At 45.1% G+C, this 27,227-nt stretch overlaps 2 protein-coding genes across 2 annotated transcripts in view; both read left to right on the top strand.

Moving 5' to 3' along the window:
• LOC149434656 (protein mono-ADP-ribosyltransferase PARP14-like) lies at positions 1-24,200 on the top strand. The gene is made up of 7 exons (XM_089663555.1): positions 1-190; positions 5,435-5,578; positions 8,377-8,528; positions 12,974-13,007; positions 17,537-17,740; positions 20,514-20,750; positions 24,178-24,200. The coding sequence occupies exons 1-7, from the start codon at positions 1-3 to the stop codon at positions 24,198-24,200; spliced, it is 984 nt and encodes a 327-aa protein (XP_089519681.1).
• Positions 24,201-24,307: 107 nt separating this feature from the next.
• The window catches only part of LOC149434654 (protein mono-ADP-ribosyltransferase PARP14-like), a 39,401-nt gene continuing 36,481 nt past the window's right edge, over positions 24,308-27,227 (top strand). Inside the window, exon 1 of the mRNA XM_089663554.1 lies at positions 24,308-26,566. Coding sequence (XP_089519680.1) covers positions 24,308-26,566 — 2,259 coding nt within the window. The remainder of the gene's footprint in view (positions 26,567-27,227) is intronic.

The raw sequence follows: 27,227 nt of genomic DNA, 5'->3' as shown, positions 1-27,227 counted from the left end.
ATGGGGGACCCCCAGTACCCTTACCCCGTGTCCCTCCAGTGGGATGGTGGCCCCCAGAGGCTGAAGAAACTGAAAAATAAACTTCTGCTGTATTTCCAGAAGAGAAGCAAATCTAATGGAGGAGAATGTGAGATCCGAGACACCGACTGCAGCCGGGGATACGTCACCATATACTTCAAGGAGGAGGAAGGTAGGTACTGGGGGGGGGTCCTCATACACTACAAGGAGGAGACTATGATCTTTGATCATATCCCCCCCCCTTATGTATTATACATGGAGATCATATCCCCCCTTATGTATTATACATAGAGATCATATCCCCCTTATGTATTATACATGGAGATCATATTCCCCCCTTATGTATTATACATGGAGATCATATCCCCCCTTATGTATTCTACATGGAGATCATATCCCCCCTTATGTATTATACATGGAGATCATATCCCCCCTTATGTATTATACATGGAGATCATATCCCCCCTTATGTATTATACATGGAGATCATATCCCCCCTTATGTATTATACATGGAGATCATATCCCCCCTTATGTATTATACATGGAGATCATATCCCCCTTATGTATTATACATGGAGATCATATCCCCCCTTATGTATTATACATGGAGATCATATCCCCCCTTATGTATTATACATGGAGATCATATCCCCCCTTATGTATTATACATGGAGATCATATCCCCCCTTATGTATTATACATGGAGATCATATCCCCCCTTATGTATTATACATGGAGATCATATCCCCCCCTTATGTATTATACATGGAGATCATATCCCCCTTATGTATTATACATGGAGATCATATCCCCTCTTATGTATTATGCATGGAGATCATATTCCCCCCTTATGTATTATACATGGAGATCATATCCCCCCTTATGTATTCTACATGGAGATCATATCCCCCCTTATGTATTATACATGGAGATCATATCCCCCCCTTATGTATTATACATGGAGATCATATCCCCTCTTATGTATTATGCATGGAGATCATATTCCCCCCTTATTTATTATACATGGAGATCATATCCCCCCTTATGTATTATACATGGATATCATATCCCCCCCTTATGTATTATACATGGAGATCATATCCCCCCCTTATGTATTATACATGGAGATCATATCCCCCCTTATGTATTATATATGGAGATCATATCCCCCCTTATGTATTATACATGGTGATCATATCCCCCTTATGTATTATACATGGAGATCATATCCCCCCCTTATGTATTATACATGGAGATCATATCCCCCCTTATGTATAATACATGGAGATCATATCCCCCTTATGTATTATACATGGAGATCATATCCCCCCCTTATGTATTATACATGGAGATCATATCCCCCCTTATGTGTTATACATGGAGATCATATCCCCCCTTATGTATTATACATGGAGATCATATCCCCCCTTATGTGTTATACATGGAGATCATATCCCCCCTTATGTATTATACATGGAGATCATATCCCCCCTTATGTATTATACATGGAGATCATATCCCCCCTTATGTATTATACATGGAGATCATATCCCCCCTTATGTATTATACATGGAGATCATATCCCCCCTTATGTGTTATACATGGAGATCATATCCCCCCCTTATGTATTATACATGGAGATCATATCCCCCCTTATGTATTATACATGGAGATCATATCCCCCCTTATGTATTATACATGGAGATCATATCCCCCCCTTATGTATTATACATGGAGATCATATCCCCCCTTATGTATTATACATGGAGATCATATCCCCCCCTTATGTATTATACATGGAGATCATATCCCCCTTATGTATTATACATGGAGATCATATCCCCCCTTATGTATTATACATGGTGATCATATCCCCCCGTATGTATTATACATGGAGATCATATCCCCCTTATGTATTATACATGGAGATCATATCCCCCCTTATGTATTATACATGGTGATCATATCCCCCCTTATGTATTATACATGGAGATCATATCCCCCCTTATGTATTATACATGGTGATCATATCCCCCTTATGTATTATACATGGAGATCATATCCCCCCTTATGTATTATACATGGAGATCATATCCCCCTTATGTATTATACATGGAGATCATATCCCCCCTTATGTATTATACATGGAGATCATATCCCCCCTTATGTATTATACATGGAGATCATATCCCCCCTTATGTATTATACATGGAGATCATATCCCCCCTTATGTATTATACATGGAGATCATATCCCCCCTTATGTATTATACATGAAGATCATATCCCCCCTTATGTATTATACATGGAGATCATATCCCCCCTTATGTATTATACATGGAGATCATATCCCCCCTTATGTATTCTGTATGTCTTATTGGTTTTGAATTGTTTTGGCCTTGATTTTCTTTTTACACCTTCTGTTATTTTATATGTAACTTTTACATGATGATGGCGTTTCTTCATTTTTATATTTTTAAAAAAGCTTTTTTCCTGTTATTTAAAGCCACATATGCTTTATTTTAGCCTTTTATATGTGTTGCTCATGGGGATATATTTTGCAGTGTGTTTGGATACAGTCCTTCAGAAGATTTCCCATGTCTGTTCTGTGTTCTTTAATGACAACATTCCATCGCAGTCTAAGTCTTGCAGAGCAGCTCTCATCTTTGCTCTCTTAAAGTGAAACCTTTATATCTTTCCAGTTTGTGTTTGTGTTTTAAAGCATAGAGTAATTGAAATCATGTTATGGTCACTGCTTCCCAGATGTTCTTTAATATGAACGTTGGTAATAAGCTCTGCATGGTTTGACATGACCAGGTCCAGAAGAGCATCATTTACAGTTGGGGCTTCTATAAACTTTGCCATAATATTGTCTTGTAATATATTTATAAATTTCCACGCTTTTACTGTTTCTGCAGTGCCATGACTCCAGTCCATTTCATTGTAGTTAAAATCCTCCATTATTATCACTGCCCCAGGCCTTTCACATCTTTCATCTATTTTTTCTTAGTGGGCATTCATATGAGTCCTGGACAATTCAGAAAATTCATATTCAATAAAGAATTCATATTTTAAAGTGACAGTTATTATGTGCAGGAATCAATAGCAAGCAAACGGAATCTTGTGTAGGTCTGACAATGACAGAGTTAATTCTGTAGAGAGATATCACTGATTGAAGAACTCCAGGCACCAATCAAAGACAGTCCAACCATGCTCCACAAATTCAGCTGGAAAGCAAGAAGTCACACACTGATGTTGTCAGATCACATCCATATTTATGAAAAACAAAAAATGTGGACTAAAAATTAGCAACTGTATCTTTAAGGAGCACTGATGTCCCCTCTGGTGTATCTCCTCAGACCACAGATGAATCCTCCTCTTCAGCCCTGCTGTCTTGAGGGTATCCCTGGGCAAGGGATTCAAAGATCTGCACTTAGGTAGTCCAGGTTGAGAACTGGTTGGGTATTGCACCTGACCGCCCTTTCCCGTTATCTGGCCCAAGGGGTGTAGGAGTACTCACATTGTCCTGTCCTGTCAGCTTGGTGGGTTGTAGCTGCTTTCAGGCCTTATGTTGGGCTGGCTTTTTCTCGTCCGACAGGTTGTCCTCTCTAGAAGACTTTAGCACAGTGGAGATACTTCTGTCCAGCAAACATCCTATAGTTAGGCTCCCCTTCCTGGGGCCACTTCCCAGGCTCCACTTTCCAGCAACTTCTCTCAGTCCATATTCCACTCGACTCCACAGGCTCTGCCATTTTTAAGGGTTTCTCTTGGCCATTATACCTGGACTCCTGCCTGAGGATTGGCCAAGTTCCCTCAAACATGCAAATCTGGGCCTCCCACCCCCCATTCCAGAAAGTTCCAGCAGTTTCTGGAATGGTGGTAGGGCTTCCTGGTTATCAGGAAGTCACTATTAAGAGGTTGCAGTTTACCCTGAGAGGAACACACTGAGACTGTACAACCGAATGTAAGTCACCTGTTATTACTATCTATGAATAAACCCTACTGATTGGAAATACTACACAATGGAGGATCTGTTTTTCCACTCACTGTCTTTGTGAGAGAGAGCTTGCAGACAACCGGTGGTGAGGAACCTGGGAGGCATAGCAGTGAAGGAGTGGAGGAGACCTGATAGGAGGAATATCAGGAAGGTGCCAATACCAGGAATCTTGAGGATCCAGGGTGATCCTAAAGGCTTGTGGGCCCCTTGGGGTCGCAGGAAGGAGGTGAGCAGGCATTTCAGCCAAAGTGGATAAGAAGTGTGTTGGTTCACGTGTGGCACTATCTATACACACTATGCATGGTTATCAAGAACACTTCGAATAGATGAATGTCAATGAGAAAATTGGACATTGAATGAAGTTGAAGTGGCACCGTCACTTGCTATTTATTGATCTATTTATTGTTTGGAGTGACACTATCACTTTTATTTTTTGATTTAAGGTCTCATTTCTCACCCAGTGGTATTAGAGCACTGAGAAGACCACAGCACTTGTCACATTCATTTTATATTTTATACTTTATATTCCGATATTGTTGGTTTTGTTTATGTTTTAGTGCTATTAGTGGCATAAGAGCACTGTGAAGATTACAGCACTGGTCACATTCACATTTTCATTTTATATTTTTATAGTATATTTATGGCATTTTTTAAAGCGCTACACTAATTTATACAGATTTTTACACTGATTAGGGTATTGGTTGGAGTGTCAGCAGCTTACTCACTAGGAGGGGGAACTGTCCATAGAAGCGCAGGAGGATCCATTATCATCAGCTTGGTGGGTTGTAGCTGCTTTCAGGCCTTATGTTGGGCTGGCTTTTTCTCGTCCGACAGGTTGTCCTCTCTAGAAGACTTTAGCACAGTGGAGATACTTCTGTCCAGCAAACATCCTATAGTTAGGCTCCCCTTCCTGGGGCCACTTCCCAGGCTCCACTTTCCAGCAACTTCTCTCAGTCCATATTCCACTCGACTCCACAGGCTCTGCCATTTTTAAGGGTTTCTCTTGGCCATTATACCTGGACTCCTGCCTGAGGATTGGCCAAGTTCCCTCAAACATGCAAATCTGGGCCTCCCACCCCCCATTCCAGAAAGTTCCAGCAGTTTCTGGAATGGTGGTAGGGCTCCAGAAGCCCTGACCTGTACAGCCTCCCAGCTAGTCCTGAGGTGACCTCACTACCTCACTCCTGGGTTGACTCATCCCAGGCTTCTAGCAAGCCTCTGACTCACAAAAAACAAACCCTATCTAGCTAAACCTAGATGGCGCTACATTACAAAAATGTCTCTGACACTGGGGCTGATCATTTCTTATAGGTCAAAGAAAAGGATGAATGTACATTGTATGAGCAGATGACACCATTGGGAATCTCACCAGGTTCCACCACTCATGAATCTCATTTGTGTTGTATTTCTAATTGTAGCCACCCTGCCATATGCAAGAGTGCCTCTTAACTTCAGCCTGCATTTCTGTAACCAGCCAGGGTTACTTTTTAGGTTTGTCTTTCCCAGTTACCCCAAAGTGCAGCCTGACTGTCAGTTCTCCCCAGGAGATACCTGTGACAGCGGTGCGTACTGGGCTAGGGTATAAATACATGGGATGAGCTGATGCAAACTCTCTTTACCTCAGGCTCTGGTCTGGGGAGGGTGTATGCTATAAAGGTGCTCTCTGTAGGCCTGTCTGCTGGAGGAGGCCTATATGGAATGAGCCCTGAGTTAGCCTTCTTTGGGGAAGGCAGCATGTGAAGGGGTCGTAAAGCTGCTTCTAATGAGTGTTTGCCAGGATGGGAGCCCTAGGTAAAGCTGGTGGACTCTCCTGAAGATACTAGTGTTAATATCGGAGTGAAAGGCTCTTTCCTACTCCAAAGTTTATGTAGTGCCGGAGTTCTACTTCAATTCAAAGCACCTTTTCCCTTTTCCTTCTGGACTGTAATGAAGCTATTCTCTGTTTTTATCCAGTGACTGGCACCCAATTATTCACCATCCCACATTTTCAGGCCAGAATTCCCCCCTGAGAATTGAATGTCAGCTCTCCATATACCCCTGGATGGTGTCATTTGCTTGGGGGGGGGGGGTAGAGGGGCTACATACTGTAAATGCATAAGTAAAGTCATTGTTGTTACATGTATGAGAGCCTCATGAAACAAAGGACAGGCACATACCTACCCTGCTGTCATTCTGGGAAATATCAGCCTGTCTATGACTGCTGCTTCTCAGGATCCATAACAAAAACTGTATTAGACTGAAACTTTAGGTGTAAATCATTTTACCTGTAATATTGTACCGGGGATGGTTAGGAGTGGGGAGTTGTCCTTGGTAGGCATCTAGGTGGAGTTGGGAGGGGGAAGGGTGTCTTGGGTAGGTGGAGCTGGGGGGAGATGGGTGTCTTGGGAGAATAGTTAGGTAGGGTTTTGAGGGGCGGAGAAAAGTGGCTTGGGTAAATAGCTATTTGGGGCTAGGAGGGAGGGAGGTGTCCTGGGTAGGAAGCTATGTGGAAGGATAAGGGGCATCTTGAGTATATAGCTATGTGGAAGTGGGAGTTGCATTGGGTAGGTATTTATATGGGGTTGGAAGGGGGAAGGGTATCTTGGGTAGTTAGCTACATGGAGCTGGGAGGGGGAAGGAGGAATGTCCTAGGTATTAGGTAGCAATGTGGGGCTGGGAGGGAAAGGGGTTTTTGGGTAGTGTGATGGAGTGACTTTTGGGGGTGAGGGGACCTCTGTGTCACATCATGTTCCCCTCATTATGTTTAATTCACCCTGTGCCTGTTAAGGGGTACAGGGTGTGAATGGGAATGTCCTAGTATTGTGTATTGGTGTGTTGTCCTTTGTTCTCGGCCACATGGCTGTCCATTGTCCTTTGCCATGTGCTGTAGCCCTTCCCACTGATGGGGTGGGCTGATGATGTGTTTCCTGTAGCCCTTCCCACTTATGGGGCGGGCTGATGATGTGTTTCCTGTAGCCCTTCCCACTGATGGGGCGGGCTGATGATGTGTTTCCTGTTCCTGGTTGTATATCCCCGCCCTGTGTATATAACTTGTTGTTTGTGTAAAAATAAAGGAGCTGACTTCCTGTTTTAAGAAGAGTCGGGTGCTGTCTATTTCCTGAGGGATGTCAAGGGTGTGGTCCATGGATTTGTGTTCGGACAGGGGAAGCTGGAGTCTAACGGAAATACCCAAGTGGGGTCTGGTTCCGTTATCCATTAGGTATCTAGGTGGAGCAAGGGGGGGACTTGGGTAGGTAGCTTCGTCAGTCTGGGAGGGGTGTCTTGGGTGGAAACTATGTGGGATTTGGAGGGTCAGTTAGGTGGGTGTTTTTTGGTAGTTAGCTATGTAGAAGAGGATGATGTGTTTTGAGTGGACAACTATGTGGGGTTGGTTGGGGAAAGGGTGTCTTGGGTAGGTTGCTATGGGGCTGGTTGTAGGTGAGCTAGCAATGTTCTTTGAATTTTTGTCAAAGACTAAACCATAAAAACTGTCACTAATAAAAAAGAAAAACCTTGTGTCCATCCCTCTACAATCCATATCAACATAGTTTTCTATATCAAAGAGATAGGTAGCTATGTGGGGCAGGAAAGGGGAGGGGTGTGTTGGATAGGTAGCTATGTGGAAATGGGGGGAGAAGGGGTGTCTTGGGTATATAGCTATGTTGGAGAGAGAGGTATGTTTTGGATAGGTAGCTATGTGGAGTTGGAAGGAGGAAGGTTGTCTTGGGTAGGTAGTTAGGTGGGGCATTTTAGGTATTAGGTAGTTATGTGGGGATGTTGGGATAAGGGATTTCTTGGGTAGGTAGCTAGGTAGACCAAGGAGGTAGAGGGGCCCTGAGTATTTAATGCTGGGGTGGGGTGTCTTGGGTGTGCAGCTATGTGGGTTTGGGAGGGGCAAGAGTGTCTTGGGTAGTTAGCGATATGGGGTTAGGAGGGTAAAGGGTGTCTTGGGTAGGTATGTAGGTGAGGCTGGGAGGGGGATGGGTCTCTTGGAGAGGTAGCTATGTGGGAGGGGTGTCTTGAGTGGGCAGCTATATGGGGTTGGTAAGGGAAAGGATGTCTTGGGTAGGTATCTATATGGGGCTGGGAGGAAGAAGGGTGTCCTATGGTGGTAGAAATATGAGGTTGGTTGTCCTGGATAGGTAGCCATAAGTTGTGGGTGAGTTAGGAATGTTCCTTTTATTTATGTCGAACAAACAAAACCATACAAATTAATGCTATTAAAAAACAAAAATGCTGCATCCATCTGTCAACAATTAGGAAAATTTATGATGTGTAAAAAGTGATTCTGAATGCTGATGTTTCCCTTTTTTCGGGGACAGAACTCAGAGGAATATAGGAAGGACAGGACTGTCTGGATGGTCCAATATACAATATCTGTGAATCTTCTCTATCGCAGCACGAGATCGGGTTCTGCAGAGGAAGGATCATGAACTGAAATTACCAGATGGAACGACATTACAGCTGGAAGTCCGATTACCGGAAGACACACAGAGTACAACGACCTCCCCACCCCCACAGAACAAAGCTGGGGTAAGTGTTGGGTACAGAGAATGGGGGAGGGTCTCACCGGGTTGTAGAGGTTTTCAGTCTTTGTGGAGAGTCTCTGCCGATGTTCACATAACCTCCAAGCTCTGTGCTAACAGCCTCCATATATACAGTTGTGTTAAAAATACTAGCAGTCAGACATCACTAACCGGATCAATCTCTGTTTTTGGTAGAAATGATATCTCTACATGGCAGATAATTTCCTAGCAGGTGTAGTATAGTCATAGAAATCCAACAGACCCAACAGTCATGACATGCATGCTGCTGATTCTGTGTCATTGAATCACTCATTGAAAGGGGCGTGTTCACAATAATAGCCGTGTGGAGTTCTATTAGTGACGTCATTCATTCTTTGATAAACAGGTGGCAATTATTGCCCTTATTTAAGGAAGGAAGGCAGCAAATGTTGGACATGCTGGTTACAGTGCATTTCTCTCTGACATTCTGAGGAAAATGGGTCGTTCCAGACATTGTTCAGAAGAACAGCGTACCTTGATTACAAAGTTGATTGGAGGGGAAAACATATAAAGAAGTGCAGAAAATGATCGGCTGCTCAGCTAAAATGATGGCAAATGCTTTAAAATGGCAACCAAAACCTGAAAGACGCGGAAGAAAGCGAAAAACTACCATTGGAATGGATAGAAGAATAGCCAAAATGGGGCGGACTCAGCCAACAATCAGCTCCAGGAAGATGAAAGAAGGTGTGACGTTCCCTGCGAGGACTCAGCCAACAATCAGCTCCAGGAAGATGAAAGAAGGTGTGACGTTCCCTGTGAGGACTGTTAAAATTAGAAGACGCCGATGTGAAGCCAAGCTATCTGCAAGAAGTCCCCGCAAAGTCCCACTGTTGGGAAAAAGACGTGTGCTGAAGAGGTTACAATCTGCCAAAGAGCACATTGACTGGCCTAAAGAGAAATGGCGCAACATTTTGTGGACTGATGAAAGTAAGATTGTTCTTTTTGGGTCTAGTGGGCGGAGACAGTTTGTCAGACGACCCCCAAACACTGAATTCAAGCCACAGTACACTGTGAGGACCGTGAAGCATGGTGGTGCAAGCATCATGATATGGGGATGTTTCTCATACTACGGTGTTGGGCCTATTTATCGCATACCAGGGATCATGGATCAGTTTGAATCCATCAGAATACTTGAAGAGGTCATGCTGCCTTATGCTGAAGAGGAAATGCCCTTGAAATGGGTGTTCCAACAAGACAACGACCCCAAACACACCAGTAAATTGCAACATCTTGGTTCCAGACCAACAAGCTGCTCCATTGAAGCCACACACACTCTTGGGGAAGGTGGAATTCTGAACCATTGCCAGTACCAAATGCACAGCTGCCCAATCAAGGTGATGGTTGTCTGCAAAACGTGGACCCAGTAGCAGTGATGTATTTAGATTTTGTGCTGCCTTAGACAACACAAAAATCAACTGCCCCCCCCCAGCCACAAAGAGAGTCTGACACAGACCAACACAACCCCACCCCACCCCTCTCGTGGAGACAGCCTGACATTGATCAATAATTCCCCTGCTGCTTTACTCGAGAGAGCCTTCCACTACCACTACCCCCCCATACATCAGCCACCCCCACTTTCTTCGACAAGAGAGAGAAGGACACTCACCTTCACAGTTCTGGACATCCCCAGGAACGAGAGTCGGGCTCTGCATACACCATGAAGCAGCCCACAGCCTCTCTCAGATCCCACCTGGTCCAATGCCAAGCATCTCCCTTCTTCCATTCCTTCTTCTGGGGGGCGGAGCTTCCCTCCTGAAAAATGCCACCCTTGGCAAATGCCTTGTTTGCCTTGTGGTAAATATGCCCCTGCCCGGGATTGGAGGCTTTATCCCTCCCTAGTCTCTGCGAAGCTTCGGGATTTTTTGATCCCAGAAAGAGTGAACAACTAGTTTCCTTTGTACCAAACACACATCCTGGATCCTATATGGATGAGAATCCAAGGTGACACGTAACCCGTCTCACACTGTTACAGGAGGACATGGCACTGTCACACAATGTAAATGCTGCTTTATCTGTATACAGATGAGTAGAATCTAGGCCAGTGTCAGGAATGGATTCACCACTGGTGGTGGGACTCACCTGCCGTGTGGGCTGCAGTACCAGGGCTGGCCAGCGGGTGCTCTCAGCAACCAGACTCACTCCTGCAGTCAGCCAACACCTGAAGCTGATTGCAGGAAGTGTATTTAAGGAATGGCCAGACCTGCAGTTAGTGCCTTGGTGTATGTTTCCCATGAGCCCCTGTACCTGGTATCCTGTGTTCCTGCCTAGTTACTGACCCTGCTTTGATCCTGACCTCTGCTGACCGTCTCCTGTTGAACCCCTGGCTTGCCTGACCATCCTTCTGCCTGATCCTCTGTACCGCGCTGCCCGTGAATTACTGAACCCGGCTTGTGACCCTGACTATTCTCTGCCTGCTCCTCCGGTACCTCACTGCCCGCACGTTGCTGACCTGGCCTGCCTGACTACGCCTGACGCTACCCAGACGATCCATCCATCCCGCACGGATCCAGTCACTACTGTCCAAACCTGCCAGCCCCTTCACATCAGGCTTTCCCCCGGTACATACCCTCGGCGGACCCCTCCACCACAGTTGGATGCACTCAGGGGCCGTGACCTGGTCTCAGTCCTGCGCCAAGTCCATCCCCACCATCAGGGGCTCTGGTGAAAAGGCAGGCTAGGGCTTAGACTCCACGCCCTGGGGAATCCTGTTCTGTGGGTCACTAGAGATCCCGCTGGGCGGTGCCTGACAGTATCTTACGGCCTGCCTGACCATTCCACCTCTCCAGCCTGATTACGCCTGTGTTCCTGAAGCCTACTACTTCCCTGTGTCAGTCCACACATTTCTGGTCACACCCGGATCTCTAACAGCCAGACAGTAGAATTGTGACTTCCAACCCAGATATACTAACAGCTGGTTAATTAAGAACTGAGGTGAAGAGATATTCAGTGTTTTAGTTGGCAGGAGAACAGATTCTCCAATGTGTGGGAGCAACTGAAAGATGTTGGAGCAAATGACTTTCAGAATAATTTTCTCAAAGATGAAGTCCTCATTTATTTTACTGCAGCACCACCCCGCTAGGAGTCACAAAAGATTTGGGTCCCCCTATAGCCCTGTACAGCCGGGCAACACACAGAATTGCACTTCAGCTTGCATCCAGGAAACACTAAACAGTCCTTGAGCTTGGCTTTTTATGTTTTTTTAGGGGAATTGAACTTGGATGGGGTAAGGGGTGTATGGGATTCCCAAGGAAACTATAACTGAGGACAAACTCCTCAGTAACTATGTACAAGTCCATAGAAGAATTTCTCTTCTTGGAGAGCTCTCCAGCCTCTCCTGGTATACCACCCCAGAAAGTCCTCTTCTATCCAGCTTCCTGAGGGAATCCCTGAGCAAGGGGATCCAGTACCTGCCACTTTAAGATGAAACAGTGCCGGATAAGGAGCTATTCAGGTTTCCCACCAGAGTGCTCTTTTCCCCTTAACTGCCCTAGGGGGTGTAGGATTACTCACTCCTGTGAGCTGGTGTGGGTAGGTGGCTGCCTTCAGGTCTTCTGCTGGGCTGGCTCCTTTCCTGGCTCCACTAGTGGTCCTCACTATGGGGGCCAGTGAGGCTGAGCGATCCTCCTGTCCAAGGACCAGCCTGTAGGTAGACCCCTTCCCACTGTGTCCCCTCCCAGACTCCTGCGTCTCAGCCTTCCTCACATCTTTCACCAGAACTCTCCTGCTACTGAGCAGGCTCAGTCATACGTAAAGGCTACTCTGGTCCTATGCCAAGCCTCCTGCTTAGGGATTGGCCAGAGTCCCTTGAGTATGCAGACCAACCTTTCCTCACCCTCACCCACTGCTTCTAGAATCTTCTCCAAAATTCTAGAGCAGGGGAAGGTATGAAATAACTGATCTGCAGGGCCTCTCAGCCCTGACCCAAATTTGACCCAGCTGACTATTAACCAGGCTGCTGCTAAGTCTCTCTAACAAAAAAAATAATCAGCTAGCTCCCCCTTGCTAACTAAGAGTGCGACATTACTATGATGAGAAGACAAACAAACACTTCCTTTCCTATATGTGTTTACAGAGCCAAATGGCCATAATACAGATATGTGGCTTCATGTCTATGAGCTTGTAGAACCCCAACTTTGATGTGTCTGTTGAAAAGACAAGCTGTGTTTGTGTCCTAACAACAACAGTTTCACATATCTAACCCGACCGAACAACAAATACAATAAAAAGGCAATTCAAGGAAAACCCGGGGTTCCTTGGTTAGACACGTCATACATAAGGCCCTCAGTGGATGGGCTGTGGAATCCAACATTCTTAATGTTTAATAATATATACTGACCCCCAAAAAAGCTCCAGATTTGGGAAGTAAAATTTATCCCCACAGAAGTAATGATTGTGTTTTTTTTCTTTTTGCAGGTTTGTGGGTCAGAAAAGAGCCAGAAACTCTCAGGTAAGTGAACAATGTAGAGTATCCTGGGGAGTTACCTGCAACAAATAAGTCTCACAGGGAGGTGTCTACAGAAAGGGTTAGCAACTGTGGAATCACCAGTGCCAAAGAGTGTAATTGGCAGCTCACGAGGCTGTCAATAACGAAACCTGGACCGCCATTCTGTGGCCAAGCTATGTCCCTGAAATCACTAACATTCAGGTTTTGGTCCTCCAGCACCACTGAAGGTGCAGGAATAGGGGCTGATCTGAGCTGTGAAGGTGCAGGAATAGGGGCTGATCTGAGCTGTGAAGGTACAGGAATAGGGGCTGATCTGAAGTCTGAAGAGGGAGGAATTGGGGCTGATCCGAGGTCTGAAGAGGCAGAACTTGGGGCTAAACTGCTGTGGGAAAGTACAGGAATTGGGACTGAACTAAGATCTGAAGGTGCAGGAATTGAGGCTGATTTGAGATATGAAGGTTCATGAATTGGGGCTTATATGTGTGAAAGTGCATATATTGGTGCTGATTCTTGTTCTGAAGTCTGAGGAATTGGGTGTGAACTGAGGAAATTGGGGATTATTTGTGGTCTGAATGTGTAATCTGTGGGGCTAATCTGAGGTCTAAAGAGGCAGGAATTGGGGCTGATCGGAGTTGTGAAGGGGAAGGAATTGAGGCTGATCTGAGATCTGAATATGCAGACATTGGGGCTATGGGCTTTGGTGAAGTTTTAAGAGGCAGGAATCAGGGTTGATTTGAGGTGTGAAGGTACAGGATTTGGAGCTGATCTGAAGTCAAGGAGGCAGGAACTGAAGCTGATCTGAGTTCTGAAAAAGCAGGAATTGAGGCTGATTTTTGATGGGAATGTACAAGAATTGGGGCTCTGAGGTCTAAAGGTGCAGGAAGTCAGGCTGATTTGAGACATGAAGGTGCATGAATTGGTGCCCAACTGAGGTCTGAAGGTACATTATTTAGGGCTTATCTGAGGTCTAAAGGTAAGGGAACTGTGGCTGAACTGAGATCTGAAGGTGCAGGAATTAGAGATGATATGAGGTAGGAAGGTGCAGAAACTGGGCATGAACTGACATTTGAAGGTACAGGAATTGAAGTCTGAAGAGGCAGACATTGGGGCTGGTCTGAGGGGTGAAGATGCAAGAACTGCAGCTGATCTGAGGTGTGAAGGTACAGGTTTCAGGCCTGGTCTGAGGTATAAATGTGCTTGAATTGGGGCTGAACTGAGGTCTGCAGGTGCAAGCATTGGGACTGATTTGAAAACTGAAGAGACTGGGATTTGGGCTGATCTGAGGTTTAAAGAATCATGATTTGCAGCTGATCAATGGTGGTACAGAAAATGGAGATGATCTGAGGTGTTAAGGTATATGAAATGGGGCTGAACTGACATTCAAAGGTGCAGGAATTTAAGGTCTGCAGAGGTGGCATTTGGGGATGATCTGAGATCTTAAATGTGCAGGCACTGGGGCTGGTCTTAGCTTTGAAGAGGCAAGAATAGGGGCTGATCTAGGTGTGAAGAGACTGATCTGAGATCTGAGGAGGCAGGAATTTGGGCTGATATGTGAAGAGACTGATCTGAGATCTGAGGAGACAGGAATTTGGGCTGATCCAAGGTCTGAATGAGCAGGCATTGGGGCTGAGCTGAGATCTGAAAAGGCACTGATCTGCGGTGGGAAGGTAAAGGAATTGGGGCTGATTTGAGTTATGAAGGTGCATGACTTGGGCTGATCTGAGGTGTGAAGGTGCATAAATTGGGGCTGATTTGAAGACTGAAGAGTCAGGAATTGGGGCTCATCTGTAGTGTGAAAGTGCAAGGATTGGTCTTGATCACAGTTGTGAATGTGCAAGAATTGGGGCTGAGTTGAGGTCTGAAGATGCATGAATGGGCGCTGGTCTGAGTTCTGAAGAGACAGGAACTGAGGCTCATCTGAGGAATGAAATCAAAGGTATTGAGGCTGTTCTGAGGTGTGAAGGTGCAGAAATTGGGGATAATCTTAGGTCTGAAGAGGCATGAAAGTTATAAAAAAGGTGAGCTATGAGAGGTCATGATTTGGGACTGATCTGATGAGGTAAGGTGTAGGAATTTGGGCTGATTTGAGGTCTGAAGGTGCAGGAACTTGGGGTTGAACTGAGGTCTGAATGTGCAGGATTTTGGGCTGATTTGAGGTCTGAAAGTGCAGGAACTAGGGGTTGAACTGAGGTCTGAAGGTGCAGGAATCGGACTGATTTGAGGTCTGAATTTTCAGGAACTTGGGGTTGAATTGAGGTCTGAAGGTGCTTTAATTGGGGCTGATTTGAGGTTTGAAGGTGCAGGAACTTGGGGCTGATTTGAGGTCTGAAGGTGCAGGAACTTGGGGCTGAACTGAGGTCTGAAGGTGCAGCAATTGGGCCTGATGTGAGGTCTGCAGGTGCAGGAACCTGGGGTTGAACTGAGGTCTGAATGTGCAGGAATTGGGACTAATTTAAGGTCTGAAGGTGCAGGAACTTGGGGTTGAACTGAGGTGTGAAGGTGCAGGAACTTTACATTGAACTGAGGTCTGAAGGTGCAGAAATTGTGGCTGATTTGAGGTTGGAGAAGGCAAGAATTTGGGCTGTTCTGAGGTCTGAAGAGGCAATTGGGGTGCAGGAACTGGGCCTGATTTAAGGTCTGAATAGGCAGGTTTGGAGGTGGTCTGAGTCTGAATACGAAGGAATTTGAACTGATAAACTACCCAAAAAAGCACTCCAACCCTTCCTCCCCCATTCCCAAAAAAGAAACACATACTCTAAATAAAGATAAAAACAGTAGAGTTTTTTTTCAAGCAAATTTTTTAAGCATTTCAATGATTCAAACTAAATCAGTTTATAATTATTTCCAAATTCACTCAAGTCATCCCTAATTATCATTGGTTATGGTGCCCTTCTATATCTGCAAATTTAAAGCAACAGTGGGCAAAATTTATGGGCCGTCTACGTAAACCAAAGTGGGCAGAAAATGTATTTACAGAAAGTTTAAAGCAAAAAATGATCAACAGGGGCTACAAAGTGTCTGCCAGATGTTCTCAGGGGACAAGGACAGAGCTGAGTATGTTCTGCTTGAAGGAGGACGTTATCCATTGCTTTATATGTACATCACAGGTGGTACCGGAACATGTTCATCTAGCACAGCAATGGGCAAACTACGGCCCGCGGGCTGTATACGGCCCGGCGGACCTTTTAATCCGGCCCACGGAGCGTGGCAAACATCGGCTGTCAGGATGTGTGTAGGCGGTGCAGCGTGAGGAACGTGAGGGGAGCTAGGCTCCTCTCACAGTCCGCCCTGAAGACCGGAACAGCGCGGGAACACGGCGAGAGGAACGCGCGGAGCAAAGGTAAGTGAATTGACACAGGGGGGACTTGGCTTACTACTTGGGGGGGAATAGTACTGTGGGGGATGAAATACTATATGAGGGATGAATTACTATATGGGGGATGAATTACTATATGGGGGATGAATTACTATATGAGGGATGAATTACTATATGGGGGATGAATTACTATATGGGGGATGAATTACTATGGGGGATGAATTACTATATGGGGGATGAATTACTATATGAGGGATGAATTAATATGGGGGATGAATTAATATGGGGAATGAATTACTATATGGGGGATGAATTACTATAGGGGGATGAATTACTATGGGGGATGAATTACTATAGGGGGGATGAATTACTATAGGGGGATGAATTACTATATGGGGGATGAATTACTATGGGGGATGAATTACTATGGGGGATGAATTACTATAGGGGGGATGAATTACTATAGGGGGGATGAATTACTATAGGGGGGATGAATTACTATAGGGGGGATGAATTACTATATGGGGGATGAATTACTATATGGGGGATGAATTACTATGGGGGATGAATTACTATATGGGGGATGAATTACTATGGGGGATGAATTACTATATGGGGGATGAATTACTATGGGGGATGAATTACTATATGGGGGATGAATTACTATATGGGGGATGAATTACTATATGGGGGATGAATTACTATGGGGGATGAATTACTATATGGGGGATGAATTACTATGGGGGATGAATTACTATATGGGGGATGAATTACTATATGGGGGATGAATTACTATGGGGGATGAATTACTATATGGGGGATTAATTACTATGCTTACTATGGGGGAATATTACTACACTTACTATGGATGACACATACACATCATTCATCTACTCTTGGTCCGACCCCCGGGTCCAATATATGAACCCATTGCGGCCCTCAAGTCAAAAAGTTTGCCCACCCCTGATCTAGCACCTAGGGCAAGGCTGCAGAACTGCGCCCCCTCCCCTACTGATAACACATGCTGTGTAATGGGTTTACTGCTTTGTGCCCATTCTCCGACCCCTTGCTCTGCTGTGCCCAGGGCAGTCCTTGTCCCAGCCCTGAACATGGGGAAGTTAAATACGGATGTTTGGAAATACATTGGATGGGGATTTAGTAATAGTAGGTCTTTAGTTTTAACAGTTTTATAATTCTTTCCCATTTTCACTCACAGAACAACCAACTCCGGGGAAAGAAGAGGTGTCACCTAGCTGTTCCTCCTCCAAGGTTCTGATTGAGAACATCCCGGCCATCTACACTCAAGAGATATTAAACCTCCTGGTGGACAATATCTGTGAGAATTCCAAGAACAAGGAATTTTACATAGAGGATATTCCGGAGATCCAATCTGCCGTCATAACTTTCACATGCGATATAGGTCAGACACTCAACAAAGATGATGATTTATGAACAAACATGATGCTACTGTCCATAACAACGAATCAGATTCCATGTTTTATCTTCTCAGTGGTGATTATAGAGTAGATGACATGTGATTGGTTGGTATGGGCTGAAGAAATATTTATCTTCCACATTTCACATTATTAAGCGTGACTTGATGTGAGAGGATTTGCAGGTCCAATGTTTGGAGAAGGACCCTCCTGTGAACTGGTCACTGTTTCTTTAACACACTAGTCAGTCTTGTCAAGGTGTCCATGACAGTTGCTTTTGGAGCCATGTGCCAAACCAGGCAGGCAGCATGCTTGGATATAGCTGGGAGTTTAGTGGCTTTAATCCAGAACCGTTTTATGGTGTCCATCTGGTCCAGTAATGGCATCTCGAAAGGCTTCGGATAACAACTATTTTATTTCAGGCTGGATGGAGTAAATGAGCAAAATTGAAAAAAAAAAACCTAAGTACATCTCTGCAATACATTCATATTGTCTCATGTTTTGCGTCCTTAAAAAAAAAGAAGCTGTATATACCACTTGATCTTCCAGAAATCCTCTAAGTAGTTGTCAGGACCCAGATATGAACCTGCAGCCTCTGCTGTGTTTGGTAGTATCTCTTCTTGCTGAGCCACCTAAGATGTTGGCTAGTGCCCTGCCTGATTCCTTAGAGAACCTTAGCTTGTGTCTTGTTTCTCTTGAACCTTGCTCCATTGGCTCCTCCCATGAACTTCCTATTTTAGCCATGCCTTTGCACTTGCTGTTTGCCAGATTATTGTGCTCTCTCCAGCCAATATCTTGTTCTTGTCACTCCTGCTGTCCGTCTCTTTGCTACCACCCGTTACTGATTCTTGGCTTGTTCCTGAACTAAGCTTCCACTTGATCCCAACCTGCAACCAGTTGTTACTGACCTTTGGCTTGTTTACTGACTGCACTTCTGCTTGATCCCTGCCTGCTTTATCTGCTACTGGACCCTGGCTTGCTCACCTTCTGGTGCAATCCTGAGGACTGTGACCTGGTACTAACATGCAGCAAAACCCATCTCTACCATCAGGAGCTCTGGTGAATACCGGTTAGTGCTTAGACCCCGCACCTTGGGTGAGCCCGTGCCATCCACTGGGATGACCTTTTTGTATACTTATCCAGCTGGTTGGTGGGAGTCTCTCTACTGCTATGGCCCTGCCTAGTGCCCTGCCTGATTCCTAAGATAACCTTAGCTTGTGTCTTGTTTCTCTTGAACCTTGTATCATTTGCTCCTCCCATGAACTTCCTATTTTAGCCATGCCTTTGCACTTGCTGTTTGCCAAATTATTGTGCTCTTTTCAGCCAATATCTCATTCTTGTCACTCCGGCTGTCCGTCTCTTTGCTACCACTCATTACCGATCTTTGGCTTGTTCCTGAACTAAGCTTTCGCTTGATCCCAACCTGCAACCACTTGTTACTGACTTTTGGCTTGTTTATTGACTACGCTTCGACTTGATCCCAACCTGCAACCACTTGTTACCGACCTTTGGCTTGTTCCTGAACTAAGCTTCCTCTTGATCCCAACCTGCAACCACTTTTTACCGACCTTTGGCTTGTTACTGAACTAAGCTTCCTCTTGATCCCAACCTGCAACCACTTGTTACTGACTTTTGGCTTGTTTTTTTGACTAGGCTTCAACTTGATCCCAACCTGCAACCACTTGTTACCGACCTCTGGCTTGTTCCTAAACTAAGTTTCCACTTGATCCAAACCTGCAACCACTTGTTACCGACCTCTGGCTTGTTCCTAAACTAAGTTTCCACTTGATCCAAACCTGCAACCACTTTTTACCGACCTTTGGCTTGTTCCTGAACTAAGCTTCCTCTTGATCCCAACCTGCAACCACTTTTTACCGACCTTTGGCTTGTTACTGAACTAAGCTTCCACTTGATCCCAACCTGCAACCACTTGTTACTGACTTGTGGCTTGTTTTTTGACTAGGCTTCAACTTAATCCCAACCTGCAACCACTTGTTACCAACCTTTGGCTTGTTTACTGACTATGCTTCTGCTTGATCCCTACCTGTTATACTGTATCGGCTACTGGACCCCGGCTTGCCCACCTCCTGGTGGGGCAATCCCGAGGACTGTGACCTGGTACTAATATGCAGCCAAAACCCATCTCCACCATCAGGATCTCTGGTGAATACCGTATAGTGCTTAGACCCCGCACCTTGGGTAAGCCCGTGTCATCCACCAGGATGACCTGCTTGTGTACTCATCCAGCTGGTTGGTGGGAGCTTCTCTACTGCTATGGTTACTGGTCTTCGAACCTGACCCCTGACCGTGGCAGTAGTGTTGTCAGCCATGCCCATTTCTTCTGTGCTGGACTAGAGAGCCCACATCCTTATGCTATGAAGATGATGGTAGGCGGAGATGTTTTGTGAACGGGGAGGAGCTGGGGACTGTTTGGGATTTCAGAGAAGCGGAGCGACTACAGGAAGTTAAGAGCTCACTGGATTTCTGGCAGATCAGCAGCTATTTTTTGATTCTTCCATTTTTAAAAGCCTAAAACATGTTGTAGTGCGTATGCATTGCAGAAATGTATCAAATATGTTTGTTTTTTTAAAATAATGGCCAGGAATATGCATTGGGTGTATGTTATTAGTCCAGACCTGATCAATTATTTAGCTGCGATCCTTCAGTAAATACCAGCGGGGCCGTATTGCCAGGCTGGGCTGGGAAGGAGAATATACGTGTATCTACTTATTCACTGGGATGTGATTTCTCCATTCACAGATATTGCAGATTTCATTGGAAAATTCTCCGGTAGCCCAAGAGTGATACAGCATAAAATAACAGCGAGGAGTCTGGAAGAATTCAGAAGTGTCCGAGTGGAGGGGATCCCCCCCAATACCCCGGAGGACATGGTCGCTTGTCACTTCGAGAGTGCAAGGAACGAAGGAGGGAGTGTAGAAGATGTGGAGATGTTATCGGATGAAAGAGCCGCGCTGGTCACATTTCACCAGGCAGGAGGTGAGAGTTATAGATGATGAGGGCGCAGGGGGTGGAGGATAGCCGTGTCTAGGGCAGGAGGGGGTAGACCTGATACTGTATATTGTCACCCTATCTGACAATTCAAGCACTGGCAGTGAGGGCTGCAGGGTCCTACCCACCGCAGAGAAATACAATCTGCCAATGGATCATGAATATCCAATATTTAAAGGATAAAACATGCTATGTAATTGTTTACACAAATTGTTTTATTTTAACTTTATTAAAACTTTATTATTTCAACTTAAAAAAATGAAAACATTACATTACATCCTTCAAGCGATATGTCAGATTTGGGTTGTTTCATATGCTGTATGTATAAAGGATTCCACCATAAATATTATTATTATACAGTATTTATATAGTGCCAACAGTTCGCTCAGTGCTGTACATTACAATGGTGGACAATACATGAGACAGTACAGTAACAATACAGTGAGATACACGAGGGTTTCGAGGGCCCTGCTCCTCGGAGCTTACAATCTAGGAGGGAGGGGATAGTGATACAGGAGGAAAAGCTGTGGGGGATGGAGTGGTAGGAAGAGTTGGAGGAGATCGGCAGTTAGCAGAGGGTGGGGTAGGCTTCCCTGAAGAGATGGGTTTTCAGGGTGCGCCTAAAGGAGAGGAGAGTGGGTGATAGTCTAATGGATTGGGGTAGGGAGTTCCAGAGGATCGGTGATGCCCTAGAGAAGTCCTGGAGGCGGGCATGGGAGGAGGAGATCAGGGAACTAGAGAGAAGGAGGTCTTGTGAGGAGCGGAGAGCGTGTGTTGGGTGGTACTTGGATATTAGGTCAGTGATGTAATTTGGGGCAGTATGGTGGACAGCTTTGTACGTCAGTGTTAGCAGTTTGAATTTTATCCGTTGGGCAATTGGAAGCCAGTGGAGGGATTGGAAGAGGGGGGTGGGGGACACTGAGTGGAGGCCAGTGGAGGGATTGGCAGAGGGGGGTGGAGGACACTGAATGGAGGTCAGTGGAGGGATTGGCAGAGAGGGGTGGAGGACACTGAGTGGAGGCCAGTGGAGGGATTGGCAGAGAGGGATGGAGGACACTGAGTGGAGGCCAGTGGAGGGATTGGCAGAGAGGGGTGGAAGACACTGAGTGGAGGCCAGTGGAGGGATTGGCAGAGGGGGGTGGAGGACACTGAATGGAGGCCAGTGGAGGGATTGGCAGAGGGGGGTGGAGGACACTGAATGGAGGCCAGTGGAGGGATTGGCAGAGGGGGGTGGAGGACACTGAGTGGAGGCCAGTGGAGGGATTGGCAGAGGGGGGGTGGCAGAAACGGAGCGGTTGGAAAGGTGAATGAGTCTGGCCGCCGTATTCAGGATGGACTGAAGCGGGGATAGCCAGCGGCGTGGAAGGCCAGTGAGGAGGGAGTTGCAGTAGTCGAGTCGTGATATGATGAGGGAGTGGATGAGCTGTTTAGTGGTTTCTGGGGTTAGGAACGTGCGGATTTTGGCGATGTTGCGGAGGTGGAGTCTGCATGTTGCGGAGGTGGAGTCTGCATGTTGCGGAGGCGGAGTCTGCATGTTGCGGAGGTGGAGTCTGCATGAGTTTGTTAGCGATTGGACTTGGGGCTGGAAGGATAGGTTGGAGTCTATCCTATTAGAGAAATAGAATTTCTTAATTGTTAGATTGCCCCTCTGCTTGTCAGTCTTAATAGTTTTTATTGAATTTTGACAATCAGTTAACAGACATACAAATCTCCGAAATGATCAGGAAACATGTTCAGGCAATGGCTTGAACCAAGAGGACAAAGATACATAAACTCCCTAAAGGAAGAGAAGCTAGGCTCTCTGATTTTCACACGGGACTGCTGAGATTCAGGTCACATTCTACATAAAGATGAATTGACAACAATAATAGCACATTTTGGCATACAGTGTGATCAGAAGCAAGCACTGCGTCTAAGATGAGACTTTGCACCAGATCAGCGTAAACAGTAACAAGTTCACCAAAATGCAGCAATGAGCAATAATGTAACCTAATTAACTGTGTTCAGGGGACTATACTGCCACGGTGCTTTACTGGGGACTATGCTAGGCCTAGGCACTTGTTAAATTAGTAATGAGTAGGGGCTGCTGGAATGGCCTGATAGTTGCAGTCATTTAGGATGTTCTTCTGCCAGCTATAGTTGGGGCCCATTAAGAAGCTGCGGTGGATTTAACAGCAGTTTTGATAAACCAACATGCAGAATAGCAACAGTACAGGTATGGTATAAGTACAGTATACAGTACTTTAATTTTCTCTTCTCTTCAACGTCCCCAAAATATCACTGGAAAAGGCGCCTAAATCTCTAATAGCATATTCTACCAGAGCTTGGTAAAAGGTAAATGGAAAGAGGTAGGGCTTAAATATGTGAGATTTTTAAAAATTATTATTATAAAATGTGACGGGAGTGACTTTTGGGGGTGGGGCAGGGGCGGACTGACAAATCATGGGGCCCCCGGGCAATAGGGGATCATGGGGCTCCTGTGTCCTTGCCCAAACTCAAAAAAGCTTATGAAAAAGCTACCAGGGGCATCTCATGGGGCCCCCTACTGACCCTGGGCCCTCGGGCAGTGTCCGAGTTTCCAAATGGTCAGTCCACCCCTGGGGTGGGGGGACCCCTGCTCAGCTCCCCATATCCCTATTATGTGTAAGTCACCCTGTGCCTGTTAGGGGTACAGGGTGGAATGTTCTAATATTGGGGTGGGGGGGTGTTCATTTTTCACTGCCATGCTGCTGCATCCCATTGTTCTATTGTGTGTCTTGCTTGGGAGCAAACTATTATGGGATGTATGGGTTTGTGTATTGTCTACTGCCACATGGTGTTTATTTACTAAAGCTGGAGAGTCCAAAATCAGACTCCCTTCTGCATAGAAACCAATCAGCTTCTAACCTCAGCTTGTTCAATGAAGATTTGGCAATGAAACCTGGAAGCTGATTGGTTTCTATGCAGAAGGGAGTCTGATTTTGGACTCTCCAGCTTTAGTAAATAAACCCCATGGTGTATCCCATTGTTCTATTGTGTGTCTTGCTTGGGAGCAAACTATTATGGGATATATGTGTTTGTACTGGCTTGGTGGGGGGTGTTTCCGGCAGCCTTTCCCCCTGATGGGACGGCCTGCTGATGTGTTTCCTGTTACTGGGTATATTTTCCCGCCCTGTGCATATATCTTGTATCTATGTTAAAATAAAGCAGTCTATCTCCTGGAATCCTTCCAAGTCTGGTGCGGTCTCCTCTTGTATGGTCAGCGGTGGTGTCCGTGGATCTGTGTTCGAACAGGGAAGCGGAAGTCTAACGGAAATACCCTAGTGCAGTCGGGGTCCGGTTCCGTCACATAAAATATTTCCAAAAACTTAATATAGCCTAATATATAAAAAAAACTACAGTCATGGTCTGTCTTTTCCATCTTCTTTGTTTACAGCTGGATATTTCTTGCAAAAATGATATTATAGAGTATCAATTATAGTCTACTAGTTTCCATGGAGGCTAATGGTATTTCCATTGTAATTGTACGTATTGCTCCCTCCCATACCTTCTAACTAACAAGCACCATGTTTCTCTTCATTGTAGTTCTGAGGACGGTGATGACAAAGCGGCACGTGCTAAATAATAATCCAATATCCTTGTACCAATATTACCCATCCATTGGTCACTGCTTGTATGGGAAGGAAGGCCCTCGTATGGAAATACCTGATTCAGTAGAAATCCCCATCAGCCCACATATACTGGCATTCATTTTGAAGGATGAACAGATAAAACTAAATGTTGAAAAAGCAATGGTGGATATTTACTGTGATATCACTTGGCCAAATTTAGACCTCCCCACTCCTGTCATCAAACTGACTTTGCCCAGTACCCTCTCCATTCATCTCCGAACCTTGGCAAAGATAGTTCCAACATGGAGCGATAACGTCCACAAAAAGTTTAAACTTTTTATATCACAGTATAAAGCCGCAGAGTGCGACATGAAGCCACCAGTATGGGAAGCCATCAAAGAAATGATGTCTAGCTCATCATATGATGGAGTCCTCATAAAACCAGACTTAGCTGCAGAAAAGGCTTTCATTGTGGGTCTTTCAGAAGATGTCATGAAGATTGAGCCAATATTCAAAAAACTGGTAGAAGAGACCATTAGACTGCAGAACAGAGTGGAAGATGAGGTACCTCTAGAGCCCGAAACTTTTAAATTAATATTGGTGCATGGTCTAGAGAAAACCATCCTGGAAGCTTGTCCACATGTAAAGATTAGTTATGACGGACCTTCTAAGGCAGCCAAACTCTATGGGCCAAAATATGAAGTTCTCAATGCCAAATGTGAAATTCTCAAAACTAAGCAAGGCCTGAAGTCTAAATCCATTCACATCGATCCACAAATCATCAAGTTTCTGAAGGCAGTGGACAATGAAGAATTGTCATGTAGTCTTCTTATGAAAAACAACATAAAAGCAGCTTTTTATGTGGAAGATAATGAAGTCATGTTAACTGGTTACTCCGATAACGATCTGAGAAATGGTGAAGAAACCATGAAGAAGGAATTGGTCTGTAGGCTGATTTCTGTTGAGGATAAAAGTGTCACTCAGAGTCCGGAGTGGGGAAATCTGAAGAGCTTCCTAAAGGAGAAGATTAATATTGATGGCATGAAGGTTTCCATAGAGGAGTTCCCTGTGAGGGATGGAGCTGAGGTGGTGATTACTGGTCTATCCTCGCCTGTAGAAGAATCCTACCAGCAGATCCATGACTTTGTGGATAAGAAAACTTTGGTGGAGAAGGACATCAAGCTGAAGTTGGAGGCAGTTTTGCACTTTATGAAGGAAAAAAGGAAGCAGGAATGGAATAGAATAATACGGAATGTGAAGGTTGTAAAAAAAGAGAACTTCATCTCCTTGTCTGGCCCAAAGTTCTATGTAGAGGAGGCAGAAACCAACATAAGAAAAATGATTTCCAAAATGTATTTTGACACTTTATACATTGATAAACCCGGGGTCAAAAAATTCTTTATTGAAAATGAAGATATGTATGTTACTACAGTATGGCACAATCACAAATGTGTGATACAACTACAGAAGGAGGCAGATGACAGAATTTCCAAAGTAAATGAGCTCCATTGCCACGTCAGCCTCCAGAATGGAGCCACAATGGTTATATATAAAGGTGATCTGTGCCAACACAATGCTGATGTCATCATAATTGCCTCAAATAAGAATTTAAAGCCAACCAGGGGACCAGCACTGGCTTTGGTGAAAGCAGCAGGACCCAGTCTTCAGAAGGAATGTGAACGCATTGTTCAAAAGGAAGGAGAGCTGGAGCCGGGAGAGTGTGTCATAACAGATGTGAGCAATTTATCATGTAAGAAGGTAATTCATGCATTTGGTCCCGAATGGGATAAAAAAGAAAATTCAAAATGTGAGCGTCTTCTACGGAAAGTGATAAATGAGAGCTTGGTGATGGCTGCAGATAATGGTCAAAGCTCTGTTGCACTTTCTGTTGGTGACTTTGTTACTTCTGGGTGTTCTTTGGAACTTTGTTCCCAAAACATTGTAAAATCCATAAAATCATACACAGAAAGCCAAGAAGGCGCCAGCACCATCAAACACATCCATCTCGTGGACAGTGATGAGGGCATTTTAAAGACAATTACTAAATTCTTGAATGTAGAGTTTAAAGGAAAACATGTGCAGCTTACTCCAAAAGATGGTGTAAAAAAGCCTCCAAAGAAAATGGAAATGATGAACAAAGTCAACGACCAAATGGTGACCACCAAGGAAGGGTTGAACATCAATATAAAACAAGGAAATATTGAAGATGCGATGGTAAGTTCTATTCATTACATGTTTTCTCATCATATGGTACCCAACCTATGACTCAGGAGACACATGTGGCCCTCAGGGTCCCAGCTGATAGTAGTTTGTATTTTTCTTACTTACTGCTTTCTCGGACCAATGAAGGAAATACAGTGTTCTGCAAACTGGGGTCTAGTAGTTAAATGCTTTGGTGTATTTCTTTGCACCATCCTTTTCTGTACTTTCCATCCTTTTTCTGTTATTTCTTCTCTGATCTTTTATGGTTGATCTTGGTGCAAGAAATATCAATCATGGAGCTCAAGTATATTTTTTAAGCGGGCTATGAGGGCGGGGCATTGATTTGTGGAGGCATTGATGTTGTAAATTAGCTGTAATAGCAGTAAGCTCTAGCAGTCTTGTGTAACCTGTGGTCTGTGAATGTTTCCTGAATCATTTCTATGGTTTCCAACTCCTCTAGCATGATCACAGTCTCTATCCATAGCCTCTTGCATGTCTGCGGTCTCTAACTATCTCTCATTGCATGTCTGCGGTCTCTAACCATCGCTCATTGCATGTCTGCGGTCTCTAACCATCTCTCATTGCATGTCTGCGGTCTCTAACCATCGCTCATTGCATGTCTGCGGTCTCTAACCATCTCTCATTGCATGTCTGCGGTCTCTGACCATCTCTC

The sequence above is a fragment of the Staurois parvus genome, unplaced genomic scaffold (genome assembly GCF_062004578.1).
Source record: "Staurois parvus isolate SC_StPar_1 unplaced genomic scaffold, SC_StPar_1.0 ptg001719l, whole genome shotgun sequence".
Lineage (NCBI taxonomy): Eukaryota > Metazoa > Chordata > Amphibia > Anura > Ranidae > Staurois > Staurois parvus.
The sequence above is the reverse complement of the archived record's forward strand: the minus strand, read 5'-3'. Positions and strand labels throughout refer to the sequence as shown.

What these genes read in the sequence shown, in the direction of transcription:
- LOC149434656 (XM_089663555.1), top strand. Translation starts at nt 1, where the DNA reads ATGGGGGACCCCCAGTACCCTTACCCCGTGTCCCTCCAGTGGGATGGT. An exon ending in ATACTTCAAGGAGGAGGAAG is followed by an intron (nt 191 to 5,434) that starts GTAGGTACTGGG and finishes TTCTAATTGTAG; the next exon opens with CCACCCTGCCATATGCAAGA. An exon ending in CACATTTCACCAGGCAGGAG is followed by an intron (nt 20,751 to 24,177) that starts GTGAGAGTTATA and finishes CTTTGTTTACAG; the next exon opens with CTGGATATTTCTTGCAAAAA.